This window comes from Diabrotica undecimpunctata, chromosome 3 (genome assembly GCF_040954645.1).
Source record: "Diabrotica undecimpunctata isolate CICGRU chromosome 3, icDiaUnde3, whole genome shotgun sequence".
Taxonomy (NCBI): domain Eukaryota; kingdom Metazoa; phylum Arthropoda; class Insecta; order Coleoptera; family Chrysomelidae; genus Diabrotica; species Diabrotica undecimpunctata.
The window spans coordinates 91,365,686-91,382,683 of record NC_092805.1 but is presented as its reverse complement, the minus strand read 5'-3'; the positions used below and the strand labels follow the sequence as shown (position 1 = coordinate 91,382,683).

General features: G+C 37.1%; 1 protein-coding gene across 2 annotated transcripts in view; it reads left to right on the top strand.

Annotated features, from left to right (window-relative positions):
* The first annotated feature begins 1,211 nt into the window (after positions 1-1,211).
* Positions 1,212-16,998, top strand: part of Trim9 (E3 ubiquitin-protein ligase Trim9) — a 396,351-nt gene continuing 380,564 nt past the window's right edge. For both annotated transcript variants that reach the window (XM_072526279.1, XM_072526278.1), the window contains exon 1: positions 1,212-2,060. In XM_072526279.1, coding sequence (XP_072382380.1) covers positions 1,311-2,060 — 750 coding nt within the window. In that variant the 5' untranslated portion in view covers positions 1,212-1,310. The remainder of the gene's footprint in view (positions 2,061-16,998) is intronic.

Below are 16,998 nucleotides of genomic sequence, written 5' to 3'. Positions count from 1 at the left end.
GCAGTTTATTTTTATTGGTTTGAATATAACTTTATTTTGTTATTTATTTGTTCCTGCGTTTCACTGAGTCTGTTGTCTAAAAGAGCTATCCATCACAGTATTCTGCAAATGCTTAATAATAATAATTGAAATATGGATGTGAATCTTGGACTCTACAACAAATGAAAAGAAGAAAGATAGACGCCGCTAAAATGTACTGTTGGAGAAGAATGTTACGAATTCCGTGGATCGACCACCGGATAAAGAATTCAATTTTAAATAAACTAAATATTAGATATCGGCTCTCCAGCAAAGACTATCTCCAACAATTAAAATACTTTGAACATGCTATGAGAGCAGACACAGAAAACATGGGAAGACTTATTATCCATGGAAAGTTAGAAGGCCGGAGATCACAAGGAAGATCCTTAACAAGATAGATCGATCAAATTACACAGCTATGCAAAAAACCTATGAATGAGTTAAAAGAAATGACCAAAGTCAGAAATCTTTGGAGACGGACACTACACAACATTACGATACGATGACCAGTACACTCTCTCTGGGTAGGACTGAAGAGAGAGGGATCCTCCAGACAAATCTGAAATAAGAGTGTAAATATGAACCAAAATTTCGCATGGTAACATTTTTTATTTTTGTAACTGTAACTTCTTCTAAACTTATATTTTTAGTATTAAAGACACTAAAGATTATGTTCATACCTAGTAGATGGTGTAAAATAATTTAACATTAGGATATGATATAAAAAAGGGTTAATTAGTCGACGTTAACTGTGCAAATCCTGTTGGCTATGATTTAATTATTTACAGTTAGTGCCTTGTAATTTGGCACCAAAATCTTCTATCGAAATATGTCTACTAATCGTATTTGTATATGCACTAATCAACCTTTTTTAGGTTGTAGTTTAACCCTATCTAAAATATTTTACTATGTATTATACTACTTCAAGCAATTTCTCTAACTGGAATGTTATTAATTTTTTATTCTGACTCTACTAAAATAAGAGTTAATAAATATTATGGTAATTAATTAGCTGACTACTTCCAAAATATAATAGCAAGTTCATGAACGGTTTCTAGGTATAAATATAGTATAAATTGTGAAAATAAAAATAAAAATACTGCTATCAAATTCTGGATTTATTTGTTGTAAAGCTGACAACAGCGCTAAGCATTCAAGTCTCGATCTCGCGACTCGCGACTTTCAAAGCTCAAGAGCCAATGCCTGGCACAGTTGTAAGTTGTAGTAGGGTTGTAGCGTGTAGTCGGTAGTTGGTGCGTGGTGTTTAGTGTGTAAAGGCCAAACTTACGATGGATGAAGAACTATGTTGCCCCGCTTGTAAACAATTTTTCAGCAATCCCGTCCTTCTTCCGTGTCATCATTCTTTATGTTTACTTTGTGCTATCCATCTTCAGCAGCCGGCTAACACACATAACACAATTTCGACCTTAAACTCTGTGCCAGAAAATGCGGAAAGTGTAACATCGGGAAGTTCAGGAGACTATCAAGAAAGTGACAAGTTGTCAATACTGAGCGAAACTGACAGTGGGGTTATTTGTGCCTCTAGACCTAACAGTTATATTGAAAATAATTTGTCGGTAGCGAGTACCCTGAGTGTTGCTTGCCCCGTGTGCCATAAACTAGTTTACTTCGACGAAAATGGGGTCCACAATCTTCCCAAATACAGAATCATGCAAAACATCGTCGAGAAATACAGTGAAATTAAGAATTTGTCCTTAAAATGTCAGATGTGCGAAAAAGAACCGGCCAACGATGCCACTGTAATGTGCGAACAGTGCGAAGTAAGATACTGCACTTCATGCCGCGAATCCTGCCATCCTCTAAGAGGTCCTCTAGCTAAACACGTCTTATCTGACCCCAAGAGAGGTTTAAATAGCTCCACAAAAGGCAAAACAGGAAATTGCCCTGAACATGTTGAAGAGACTCTCAACATGTTTTGTTCGATTTGTAAGATATGTGTTTGTGCTATTTGTTTACTGGACACTCGTCACATGTCACACGATGTACAACCTGCTACTGTTATTTGCAAAATTCAAAAGGTAAGTACCTACTAAATAACAACAAGGAAGATATTTTATTTTGATATAAAATTTGTTATTGGTTTTTCTATAGATACAATAATTCACCTTGTCAATATTATGAAGATAATCATGTTATTTAACATTTTTATATGTAAATTAATAGACTCCAAGCAAAAAATAAATCTAAAAACCAGTTTAAATTTTTAAAAATAATTTTCAGGTTTATATTAATGTCAAAAGTTTAGGACAGTTGTGTAGTTGATTTACTTACGCAAATAAAGAGTTACCGATATTTCCTACACAATTTTAACATTTTCCAATTAAATAATTTTGATATTGTAATGATTATAATACATACAATTACTTATTAGTACTAATCCTAGATCAATTGTTTTATGTATTATAAATCTTTCGATATGAAGTTGTCGTCTATGTTTGTCCTTCCCGAAATCTTTTTCACAATCCAGTTCTAGTACTATGTAGTTCTATTTCTTATACTTTGTGGTCTTCAATAAATAACGAAATTGTTTTGGCATACGATTTTGATATATTTTCTGTATTAGGCCTAAACATCAAGTGTCTTCCAGAGTACCATAGTAGTACTTACATATAATTTTCTGATTATTTTATATTAGATCTTAGGCATGTCCTTATCCGATGTTAAGACTGTAGTCGTATTTGATTGTCAGCTATCTCTTCATCTTTTAAAGGGTCTTCCTGGTAGTCTGGTACCTTTTGATCATAAATATCTTGCTATTTGGGCTAGTCACACACTATCCATTTATGTCACGTGCTAATTGCATTCCAGTTTTCCTCATCATCTTTTAAAGGGTCTTCCTGGTAGTCTGGTACCTTTTGATCATAAATATCTTGCTATTTGGGCTAGTCACACACTATCCATTTATGTCACGTGCTAATTGCATTCCAGTTTTCCTCATCGCACTGCTTTCGTTTCTATCGCATATGTATGATCAATAATGACATTGATCTTAAATATGATTTATTTATACATAATTTCCCATCTAACATCATATCCCCATTCTTGCAGGTGACGTCTGATATACCTTCTCTATGTTCTCTCATATCCATTTGCCTTCCCTTTATTTCTTCCTATTTCTTCGATCTGATCTATCCATTTCTTTCTTGGCCTTTCTCTTCATTCTGATATATAAGCGGCTTTATTTGCTGGTTTTCTTACAACTCAGGCTTCCTTAGATGGATATTTATACTTCCAGATACTCGAATTCTATGTAAATATTTTAATATTGTATGTCAGCCAATGCCTTGAATGTTTGTAAAGTTTGTTTGTAGCAGAAAATGGTTGACTTCAATTAGTGCGGTCGTAAATATTATTAAATTTATCTGACTTGGTCCATTGTTAAGACCTTGTACCTCAGGTAAACCATTGTTACCTGAAACCGGGCCTTTTATACTATTATCGGTTAATCCAGGATGTTTATATTCGGTACTAATTGAAGTCAACCATTTACTGCTAAACAAACTTTACCATTCGCTGTAGGTTACCATTTTCTGAGATCAAGATTTCATCATAACAAAGGATTTTTATTTGTTTTTGGTCGAGTATGCTTGTCCTGCTTTTTTAATTTCTTTTCTGATTTTGTCTATTACTGAGTTGAAGAGTAGTGGATTTTAGCTATCTTCCTGTTGGATATAGAGCTAATCTCTACTTTCGATACTAGTTCGTTCTCGACTTTAGTTTTCGTTTTGTTGTTAGTGTCTAATTATCTTACCTATAATGAACTTTACCATTCTGCTGGACTGAGTTTATTCTTTTAGTAACTGTAACACGTTAAAAATGCGTTTTCACTAATTTGTCGTCAGTATAAATACAGCATCTACAGTTAATCTATTTTGTCGATGCCCTTGTTTCTCTTCATTGATTATGATTATGTATTTTTCCTTAATCGTATTATCCTTATTAAATATCCTTGTTAGAATAAGAGTTCGACAACCTGCAAGGCGATTGTACGATAATTGGTAGGTATTTTAGGTTCAATACTTAATGGTTTTTTTTCTACTTAAGGATTTTCCAAACGTTTCTTTGCGCTCCAGAAAGGAGCGTGTTCCATGTATTTGGTGAATCGTGCCCAATAGTCTCTTTTTATGCTTTTTGTATCTTTTTATTGCTGGTAGGTGCCGTTTATTTTATTGTTATAATATTGTAGGTTATCCTTCCTCTTTTCGTATGCCACATCTTGTGTTAAGGTTAATTATCCTCAGACCTGGTTCCGTTCTTTTACAGCGTTTATCATATTACATTGTATTTTTGGCCACTTCTCGTTTACATGTTCTCCCCTCGTTACTGAGTTGAACCATATTATAGTCTTATCTCGATTAGTGATAGTTTTAAAAAATTTGGCTAGGTTGTCATCTGACTCTATATTTGGCGATGTTAAAGCTCTGTGGTTAAAAATTGTGTTAGGTTGTTTTGGTATTTTTTGCTATTTTATTTACTATGTTTAATAGGAATTAATCACAATTTAAGTTTTAAATATCCTTTATTTTGACGTTTTCATTATTAGGTATGTAAAGTTAGCATATCTATTTTACAAGGACGAATTCATACCAACAGTATAAATTATTGCAAATTTATTACGGAAAGAAAAAATTTATTCCTGTAGCCGTTTTCGAGAAACAATTTCCTATTGCATTGTTTTAGTTTTCTTTAATCATACATTACAAATATTTTAAAATAAGTCTCCTTTTAACTGATTTTAATAAAAAGTCATCTTTTTTGGTCTACGAATATTTAACATTCCGCATATGGATTTCGCACCAAAGTAACATTCCATATACGTATTTGGCATCTCGCCGCTTATTGGTTGAAACATGTCCGCGTGCCACAAAGGACCAATAGAAAAGTCCTAGGTGCTAAATACTTATACGGAATGATTATGTGCCTCCCGGAAAACCGAGATATCAGCAAAAAAGCGAACCGCAAATACCTAATTGATTGCTAAATTATTACCGAAGTTTTACGGCAAGAAACAATTTATAGCTACAACCGTTTCCCAGAAACAATGGCTATGCTAACTTTACGGTAAATCTAACATAGCCATAGCTATATCTCGGCAATGAAAAGGGTTACAGGGCCCATCTCGGTGGCATATTTTATTGCTAATTAATTACTGTTATTGGTACATTGACCAATCCTCACAAACTACCCCATCATCCCCCTAGCGCAAAACTCATCCCTGGAAAAATCGAGATATCGACCAAAAACGATGAAACTAGAAAAGTGAACCTCAAGGAATTAACTACTAATTTATTAGCATAAAGAAACGAGATATTGCTGTAACCGTTTCCGAGAGACAATTGATATGCTAACTTTACGGTAAAGCTAGCATAGCCATATCTATATCTCTGTAACGAAAAGGGTTACAGGTTTTTAAAAAAGCGTGAAATATACTATAGTCTAGTTTCTACTATATGTTGGTTATTATCTAAGTGGTAACATATATTTATCCACCCAAACTATAGGGAATACACGTGCATACAAACTCAATCACTGTAAATACGTCTTACCTCTGCCGAAGTTGAGGCGCTATTGGTTATTAGATACTTACGATCAATTCTATGCTTTTTACGAAAAATGATGTATTTAGTATTATTTAGTAATTAAGACCAGTTCATACATGGTTTTTATTTAATTTATTGATGCAGTTCAACGCCAACAATGCTTTTTATTGCTTCACCCTTTTCCAAAATACAAGAATTATTGTAGCTTCATACAAAAGCTACAACACCCATTGTTTCTCGGAAGATGGTGAATTAACAAAAGGCTCAGAACTATATCAATGAAAAACGCATGTGTGTACTTATTTTGAATACAAGTAACTGCCCAAAAAATTGAGTAAATGATATTTTTTACTTACCTGGATAAATTTCTTGCGGTTCGCTTTTTGGCCGATATCTCAGTTTTTCTGAAGGTCTGTTTTGAACTAGGGGATGATGTGATAGTTTTTGGGGATTGATTAATATGCCAAAATCAACAGCACTTAATTAGCAATGAAATCAGATTCCTGAAATTTAGCAATAAGTTCAAGGACATACTTACCATTGCTGCTTGTAAAACTACGTAAAGGAAAGGTATTTAAAGAACAAGGTTTTACGTAATAAAATATGTTAATTATTTTACATATATATATATATATATATATATATATATATATATATATATATATATATAGTTTTGAGTTTCTTGAACCGTACTATGTATATTTAATATAAAATTAGTTTTTCTTGGGTTTAGGTTTAATAAATTATATTAGATGTGGAAGTAGATTTTCATTAAATAGAAGTGGAATGACATAAAAGAGTACACTAAAATCACATTGCAAAAATTCCAATCATCTGTAGAGTTAACATTAAACTCAACATAATTTTTATATAAGGACGAAATATACCAACAAATGGATGGATGTGCAATGGGTGCAAGTATTTCTAGTGTCATTGCTGAACTGGTTCTGGAAGACTTAGAAGAATCTGTCATGAGTCATTTAGATTTTAATGTACCATTCTTCTACCGCTATATCGATGACTGTATCTGTGCTATTTTAACAAATAAAATGACCGAAAATTTAGATAAATTCAACAGTTACCATCCAAAAATAAAGTTCACTATAGAAATTGAACAAAATAATAAAATAAATTTTCTGGATATCACCTTTCATCGCATTAATAATACAGTTACAACTATGTGGTTTACAAAAGATGGTCTTCACGATATCTCAACTACAATTCTCATCATCCATTCTCCCATAAGATGTCTGTAATTATAAGTCTTGCTGATAAATCTATACAACTAACAGACCCAGAATACAGACCAACTGCAATAAAAAAGCAAAAAATGCCCGTAAATTTATTAGAATAATTGAAGACATGAGATGATAAAGGTGCCATGTCCACTTTTTCAGATATTGAGTAATTGAAGGAAACGCGTTTTCACTTATATATTTTTTTTAATAAATTTTATAAACATTACCAATATCTTATTAGATTAGAATCGTTTTTTACTTTTTTATATAATATTTTTTGTTTTTCTAGAATTTAAACTTTTTTAGTAATTTTAATTTTAATGGACATAGCACCTTAATCAACCAACATTTTATGCAGATGTTGGTATAAACTTGAGTAGAGAAAGGTGTTATGTCACCTATGTTGTATTTAAATTTAAAAAAATAACAAAAAAAAACTATTAAATAATCTGGAAATTAAATTTTATTTGCAGATTAACAAAAGCAAAGTAAGATACATTAAAAATTTATAAACAAAGTCACAGAAACATTTAAATTTAACATGAATTACGTTTTTTCTTAGGGTTTTTTCAAACATTCTTCTAAAACAATATGATAATACCATTTATACTCTGCTGGAATTAACGTAAGTTGATCTTGTAGATTTGAAATTTTTTCAGAAGTCAAACCACCGCATTTAGGTAACTTTTGTAAAACAACTTGATTACTTTGTACTATCAGTTCTCTTTTTTTTTGTAAGTCAACTTCCATAAATGGGGTAAACGGATCTAAACTAGTTTTGTAAAAGTATTGTTACGATAAAAATCCTGGCCTAAAAATAACTGTAAAATATATGATGACTAATATTCTGTTTTGTTGTAGAAATTTCGCCGGAGGTTCTAGATTCAAAATTATGGTGAATTCTCCAACTAGATGCTTCTCGATTTTTCGATGCAAGACAATGCGATCTTTCGATGCTGTTCTAGTATATCAGGATTTCGTATATAAATACAACATTTTTATATGGAGGGCCAGTTAATACTCAAGACCCGCGCTCGCGAATTTGTACGTACGGATATAATAAATTATTGTCAGATAAGTTAATATAAATAAAGAAATAAATTAAATCCGTAAGTGTTATAAATATTGAACCTTTTAATAAATTCACAACAAATGGTGTCAGAGTGAGATCGAACATAAATTAGACTTATAATAATAATACAAGTGAATATAAAATAAATTGTGAAAATGGCTACGATTTATGAGCTGACAGTGACTAATTTAAGAAGACATCTTGAAGACAGAGAATTATCTTCCACCGGAAAAAAGGCTGAGTTAGTCCAACGACTAAAGAACGCTTTGCTAGAAGAAGGACTAGATCCAGAGACTTATATATTTGAAGACAAACATGATGCTGTCATCTCGTCGATTTCGAAATTGGAGAACAAAGTTTCTGACGATATTTCGAAAGTTTCTTCTGATGTAGCCAAAGTTTCTGGTGATGTAGCCAAAGTTTCCGGCGACATCGCATCATTGGAGAACAAAGTATCCGGCGACATCGCTTCTTTAGAAAGCAAAGTTTCTAACGAGATTTCTTCTCTGGAAAGCAAAGTCTCTGCTAACATCTCTTCGGAAATCTCTAAAGTCACTTCTGAGATGTCTGCCCTGGACGATAGAATATCTTCGTTAAAAAACCAAGTTGCTGCCGATATGTTGGCCTTCGAAGAAAAGATATGGAAAGAGATGGAAAAGAAGATGGAGGAAACCGGGACAGCAGAGAGAGGAAACAATCCAATTACAGTGGAGATAAAAGAAGACGAGACGAAATGTAAGTTGGAGACACGGCCGAAATTTGAAGGAAGTGGAGGTTCTATTCATGTTAAAGTCCCAACTTTCGACGGAAAATCATCATGGAACAACTACATGAAACAGTTCGAATCAGCCGCAAGAGCAAATGGATGGTCTGAAAAAGAAAAGGCGGTAAACCTGACTATCGCTCTTCGAGGAGATGCCTTAGATGTGCTTCAGACCATAGCAGTAGAGGAGACCGATGATTTCGAACAACTGAAGAAGAGGTTAAATATGCGATATGGCCACGAACATTTGGAGCATGTATATCAGTCGCAGCTTAAAAATCGTAGACAGAAGAAAGATGAGGCTCTTCAAGAATATGAGGTAGATATTGCCAGATTAGTACGATATGCTTATCCAACAGCTCCCGAAGACATGATGGAAAAATTGGCCGTTCAAACGTTTATTGATGGTCTTCGTGATCATGAAATGCAGAGAACACTACGATTAGCTCGTCACAAGACGCTGGTTGATGTCTTATCCGCCGCCCTCGAATACGAGTCAGCTACGCAGGCCTCTGGTGGGTACAGTAAAGTTAGGACTGTAAAAGAGGAAGGAGATGAAGATAAACTTGACCAGCTCGTTAATATGATGAAAAGCATGACATATAAGAAAACGAAGACCATCAGATGCTGGAATTGTGGCGAAATAGGACACGTGCGAAGCTCCTGTAAGCACCCTAGGTACGACGCAAATCAAGAAACTCACCATCAGGAAAACTAGAACGGGTCAGCCTTAGGGGGGCAGCTTCGACCCAGAACTTTTCCAAAGACCCTCTCATACTAATAGCTTCTTTGAAATGTCGTGAAGATAGTGTATATGTAGATGGAGACATAAATGGTAAAAAGCATACGTTGTTGGTGGATACCGGAGCGACCAGAACCATTATACGCCCGACAGTTATAAACAGCCGAAAGAAACTGTTACCAACGAGGTTGCGACTTCGGACCGCTACAGGTGAAAATGCTAACATTCATGGAGAAATCCAGGTACAATTGGGAATTGGAGCAGAAAAGTTCGTCCATACTGTTATAGTTGCTGACATCGAAGAGGATGTTATATTAGGAATGGACGTAATGAATATGCATGGATTCCAATTGGATTTTAAGAATAAGGTAATCAAAGTTGGCAACGAAGAGGTATTTCTCCATCCACATAATGACAACACTGTGCAAGCAGCCATTACAGAAGATACAGTCGTGCCTGCGAGAAGCGAAACGATCATAGTAGCGCGACTACAGGGAATTGTAGACGAAGGGACACCTGTTATGATGGAGCCTTGGAACCACGACGATGAGGTTATGAAAGAAATTCCTGTGAGACTTATCAATGTCAACGACTACCCAGTGACCATCAAGAAAGAGACAAAGGTAGGAACTTGTGTACCTGTGACATCCATAATCCGTCAGGCGACAACATCTGATAATTCCAACGACAAATTCGACCAAATGGTTGCAGTTGCAGGACAGTCTCTAAATCAGATGGAGAAAAGGAAATTAAGGGAATTTCTTCGGCAGTATCGTGATATTTTCGTACCGAAAGGAGGAAAGACGGGAAGAACTACCGTTGTTAAGCATAAAATTGATACTGGTAATGCTAAGCCAATTCGTCAAACAGCTCGACGATTACCACAGGCGAAGAGAGAGGAAGCTGAAACGATTGTTCAGGAAATGAAGAAAGACGGGGTGATAGAACCTTCTACGAGCCCATGGGTCTCTCCGGTGGTCCTGGTTAAGAAGAAAGACGGAACGACGAGGTTCTGTGTGGATTACCGTTTGCTGAACAACGTTACCAAGAAAGATAGTTATCCTCTGCCTCGGATCGATGACACATTGGACACATTGGCTGGAAGTAAATTGTTTTCTACTTTGGATTTGAAGTCTGGATACTGGCAGGTAGAAATGGACCCAGTAGATAAAGAAAAGACAGCCTTCACCACAGGATCTGGATTGTGGCAATTCAACGTTATGCCATTTGGACTCTGTAATGCTCCTGCGACATTTGAGAGGCTTATGGAAAATGTGTTGAGAGGGTTATCTTGGAAAACATGCCTGGTTTATTTGGATGACATAATCGTCTTGGGGGAGACATTCGAAGAACATCTGAAGAATTTAGAAAACGTTTTTAATCGACTTAAAGCTGCCCAATTGATGTTAAACCCCAAGAAGTGCCAGCTATTTCAAGGTAAAGTCAATTATCTGGGTCATATAGTCAGTAAAGAAGGAGTGGCCGTGGATAAGGGAAAAATCGATTCCATTAAGGAATGGCCAAAACCAACTGACAAACATCAAGTGAGAAGTTTTCTTGGACTATGTACTTACTACCGGAGGTTTATTAAGAAGTTTGCAGATATCGCTAAGCCATTAACGCGACTTACGGAGGAAGCAAGAGATTACCGCTGGGATACAGACTGCCAAAATGCCTTTGAGACCTTGAAAAAGCATTTAATAACAGCACCAATTTTAGGGTATCCACTGCCAGAAGGAGAGTTCATCTTAGATACAGATGCAAGTAATGTGGGAATTGGAGGAGTGCTGTCTCAGATTCAAGGAGGACAGGAACGAGTCCTCGGATATTTTAGTAAAGTTCTTTCAAAACCTGAGCGGAATTATTGCGTCACGAGAAGAGAACTTCTGGCAGTAGTGAAATCAGTAGAGCACTTCTATCAATACCTCTATGGAAGAAAGTTTCTAATCCGAACCGACCATGCCGCCCTTAAGTGGTTGATGCAGTTTAAGAATCCAGAGGGTCAGATAGCCAGGTGGATCGAACGACTCCAAGAATACGATTTTAAGATTGAGCACCGGGCCGGAGTTAGCCACAGAAACGCTGATTCTCTTTCCAGAAGGCCATGCTCAGCAGAGTGTTCCCACTGCAACAAAACGGAATCCAAGGAAGCAGCAGTGCTAAGAACGACGATTGTCAACGACGACTGGACGCCTACTAAGATCAGGGAAGAACAAGAGAGAGATCCAGTTATACAGAAAATCCGAAAATGGAAAGAGGAAAACCGTCGACCACCTTGGCAGGAAATATCAAACCTATGCTCAGTAGTTAAGACGTATTGGGCCCAGTGGGACTCATTTATCATCGAAGATGGCTTGCTTAAACGAGTCCTGGAAAATGATGACGGTTCAGAGAAGAGAAGACAGTTGGTGATCCCAAAGAGCAGAATAGCCGAAGTACTTCGTCAGTTACACGACAGTCCATCGGGAGGGCATTTTGGTGTAAGGAAAACCCTTCAGCGAATTCGGGAACGGTTTTATTGGATGAACAGTTCCGACGATGTAAAAGACTGGTGTAAGAAATGTACTATTTGTGCCACGAGTAACGGGCCTTACCGAAAAAGGAGAGCTCCTATGAGACAATATAATGTTGGAAGCCCGTTTGAAAGAATAGCTTTGGACATCGCTGGGCCATTTCCAGAAAGTGAAAATGGAGGCAAGTACATGCTGGTAGTAATGGATTACTTCACTAAGTGGGTCGAGATTTACGCACTTCCAGACCAGAAGGCCGCCACCGTTGCAGATAAGTTGATCCAAGAATATATCAGCCGATTTGGAGTGCCTTTGGAGATCCATAGTGACCAAGGCAGGAACTTCGAAAGCGATCTATTTCAAGGAATATGTGATAGACTAGGCATGAAGAAAACAAGAACTACAGCATATCATCCGCAATCTGATGGTATGGTAGAACGGATGAATAGGACAGTTGGCAAATATTTGACAAAGATGGTGTCCGATCATCAGCGAGACTGGGACCAATACCTTCCGTTCTTCACAATGGCCTACAGATCTGCTGTTAACGAATCAACAGGCCAGACACCAGCGAAAGTCCTATTCGGACGCGAAATGCGACTACCTTGTGATCTAGAGTTTGGGTGTCGACCTGGAGAAGATGTAGCAGGTGAAGATTATGTGATCGAATTACGAAGAAGAATGGACGATGTACATGAGTTGGTCCGTTCCCACCTTCAGATCGCTAGCGACCGAATGAAGAAACGGTACGATACACAAGCCGAAAAGGGTTGCTTTAAGAAGAACGACAAAGTATGGCTGTATAATCCCAAGAAGCGAAAAGGTTGTTCTCCCAAATTGCAGCAGTTTTGGGAAGGTCCATACCTCATTATGGAGAAGATCAACGATGTCATCTACCGAATAAGCAAGATTCCGAAGGGAAAGCCGATGATAGTACACCATAACCGGCTGGCGTCTTTCGAAGGTGACCACGACGTAGATGAAGAAGTGGAAGTAAACCAAGTCCACGATGTGTCTGACCTCACGTTTGAGGAATTCATGGGTGCCTATGGAGGTACCGGTAAAGCGAGACATGGTGTTACCACTGAAGAAAAGCAAGATCTACTAGCGCTCCCCGATGACTACTCGCTGGCCCTCACCATCCCGGCCAGTATCAAAGACGCACCAGGGTTGGCATCCGTCTTTCGTAGGAAGTTTGGTCGAGTTGCAGAACTTCAATGCCAGGTGCCAGCTCCCGGTAAAACCTTGAAACTCCAAGATGCATCACGTTACCTTTTCTACCTGGTAACAAAAGACACTGCCCGTGACCAACCTACCTACCGAGATGTATGGGAAGCCTTACTTCAATTGAGAGAGCACGTACTAGAGTCCGACGTGCAAAAGTTAGCCATGCCAAAGTTGGAGTGCCGCCAATTAGATTGGAGGGTTATCCGAAATATGGTGGAGGAGATCTTCAAAGACACCGAAGTCCAGGTGTTAGTCTGTTGCAATCCGCATAGTTACTGGTGCGGAGAGAAAACCGTCCCTTGTCATTTTTATACAACTGGAAGTTGTAAAAGAGGGTCCAGTTGCCGATACCAGCATACAGTTCCGGTTCCAGTCCCGACAAGGTTCCAGGAGGAACCATCTTTTAAGAGGGGGGCAATGTTACGATAAAAATCCTGGCCTAAAAATAACTGTAAAATATATGATGACTAATATTCTGTTTTGTTGTAGAAATTTCGCCGGAGGTTCTAGATTCAAAATTATGGTGAATTCTCCAACTAGATGCTTCTCGATTTTTCGATGCAAGACAATGCGATCTTTCGATGCTGTTCTAGTATATCAGGATTTCGTATATAAATACAACATTTTTATATGGAGGGCCAGTTAATACTCAAGACCCGCGCTCGCGAATTTGTACGTACGGATATAATAAATTATTGTCAGATAAGTTAATATAAATAAAGAAATAAATTAAATCCGTAAGTGTTATAAATATTGAACCTTTTAATAAATTCACAACAGTATTTTCCAAAACAACTTACCCTTAGCCACTTCACTTTATCTCGAAAATTTATTTTTTGGTCAAGACTATTAGTGAGTCTTTTGTTTAAATGAAGTTTTTCAGGTAGAGTTTCAAAGCAATAAAAAAATGTTCCATGTTAAGGCATACACTTTGTTTAGTACTCGCAGATCTAATAATTTCCCGATATTGGTCTGGTATATAAATATTCTGATGTTTTCTAAGAACCTTTTCTATTCTTCCAAAGTCTCTGTCAGAGGGAAGGTAACTGTGACCAACTTCGGGAAATTTATGGTCAATGATCTTAAATGTTTTATTTAATATTAGGTATTGAAAAAGGTTAATAATGGAGAAGTTTTTGTTTTGTCCCCCACATTGATCTGACCAAATTATTAAATGATCAATTTGGGGATTTTATTCAGACAAAATCGTAGCAAACAACTTGCTATTTCATTACTTCCCCTATTGGCAATATCCTCAGTCCATGTAAAAAAATAGGACTTATGACCAGAACTGTTTAAACAGTGGACTCCAAAGTTGTATAGCCACATTTGTCTTAAGTAAAAAGATTTTGACGTTAATAGCTTTGGCAAAGGCATCGTTTGTTGAAGATCCATTGTTATGTAACATTTTTCTTTGGAAATTTTTACTGCTTCGCGGTCAACTTTCTGCTGCGCAAAAGCAAGTTGAAAATTATTCGAGTGCTTTAAAGAGTTCTCTCCAGCATCGCATAAACTGCAAGTATCACTTTTTGGTACACCAAATATATATATATATATATATATATATATATATATATATATATATATATATATATATATAAAACTGGTAACTTCATTTTATCTTTATTACTATATTAATTTTAAATAACTTAATAATGTTACCTAAAGTTAAAATTAAAATCAAATTGATTATAAATAAATTGTTGGAAGTGCATTCTCATGATCTTTCTAGTTCTTTAAAATAAACCTTAATGTTTTTTACTTAAGTTTTTATATTAACTTTTTTATATACATGTATGTTTATCACATGTTCTTTTGCTGTGCTAATTTTGTTAAATTGCAAACTATTGTGATGATTTTATTTCAATGTCTATTTAATTTATAATGTCTTGTTCTTATCTTAATTCATTAAAAAGCACAATAACTGATATTAATTTATTTATCACTAAATATACATAATTTATTAAAAAGCGAACGTAACATTTTATCGCGAGCGCGTCTTCAGAATTAACTGTTTTCTATTCTCCAAAAAGTCCTGTTATATATTCACTACTGTTAGACTGGAAACGTCTACGGCCTTCTAGACAGAGCGGCGAATTGTTCTCAGAACCGGTATGGTTAAATCGGCTTTTCTCCAGAAGGTTCGAATTGTTGTTTTTATTACAAAGGGGGGCCCATCGTGTGTCAGGTAGGCATTACCTAAAAAATACGTGAATGAATGAAAATATTAGTAATAAATATATTTACGGTTTTGGGTCAGAATTTATCGTAACATTGCCCCCCTCTTAAAAGATTGTTCCTCCTGGAACCTTGTCGGGACTGGAACCGGAACGGTATGCTGGTATCGGCAACTGGACCCTCTTTTACAACTTCCAGTTGTATAAAAATGACAAGGGACGGTTTTCTCTCCGCACCAGTAACTATGCGGATTGCAACAGACTAACACCTGGACTTCGGTGTCTTTAAAGATCTCTTCCACCATATTTCGGATAACCCTCCAATCTAATTGGCGGCACTCCAACTTTGGCATGGCTAACTTTTGCACGTCGGACTCCAGTACGTGCTCTCTCAATTGAAGTAAGGCTTCCCATACATCTCGGTAGGTAGGTTGGTCACGGGCAGTGTCTTTTGTTACCAGGTAGAAAAGGTAACGTGATGCATCTTGGAGTTTCAAGGTTTTACCGGGAGCTGGCACTTGGCATTGAAGTTCTGCAACTCGACCAAACTTCCTTCGAAAGACGGATGCCAACCCTGGTGCGTCTTTGATACTGGCCGGGATGGTAAGGGCCAGCGAGTAGTCATCGGGGAGCGCGAGTAGATCTTGCTTTTCTTCAGTAGTAACACCATGTCTCGCTTTACCGGTACCTCCATAGGCACCCATGAATTCCTCAAACGTGAGGTCAGACACATCGTGGACTTGGTTTACTTCCACTTCTTCATCTACGTTGTGGTCACCTTCGAAAGACGCCAACCGGTTATGGTGTACTATCATCGGCTTTCCCCTCGGAATCTTGCTTATTCGGTAGATGACATCGTTGATCTTCTCCATAATGAGGTATGGACCTTCCCAAAACTGCTGCAATTTGGGAGAACAACCTTTTCGCTTCTTGGGATTATACAGCCATACTTTGTCGTTCTTCTTAAAGCAACCCTTTTCGGCTTGTGTATCGTACCGTTTCTTCATTCTGTCGCTAGCGATCTGAAGGTGGGAACGGACCAACTCATGTACATCGTCCATTCTTCTTCGTAATTCGATCACATAATCTTCACCTGCTACATCTTCTCCAGGTTTACATCCAAACTCGAGATCACAAGGTATTCGCGTCCGAATAGGACTTTGGCTGGTGTCTGGCCTGTTGATTCGTTAACAGCAGATCTGTAGGCCATTGTGAAGAACGGAAGGTATTGGTCCCAGTCTCGCTGATGATCGGACACCATCTTTGTCAAATACTTGCCAACTGTCCTATTCATTCGTTCTACCATACCATCTGATTGCGGATGATACGCGGTAGTTCTTGTTTTCTTCATGCCTAGTCTATCACATATTCCTTGGAATAGATCGCTTTCGAAGTTCCTGCCTTGGTCACTATGTATCTCCAAAGGCACTCCAAATCGGCTGATATATTCTTGGATCAACTTATCTGCAACGGTGGCGGCCTTCTGGTCGGGAAGTGCGTAAATCTCGACCCACTTAGTGAAGTAATCCATTACTACCAGCATGTATTTGCCTCCATTTTCACTTTCTGGAAATGGCCCAGCGATGTCCAAAGCTATTCTTTCAAACGGGCTTCCAACATTATATTGTCTCATAGGAGCTCTCCTTTTTCGGTAAGGCCCGTTACTCGTGGCGCAAATAGTACATTT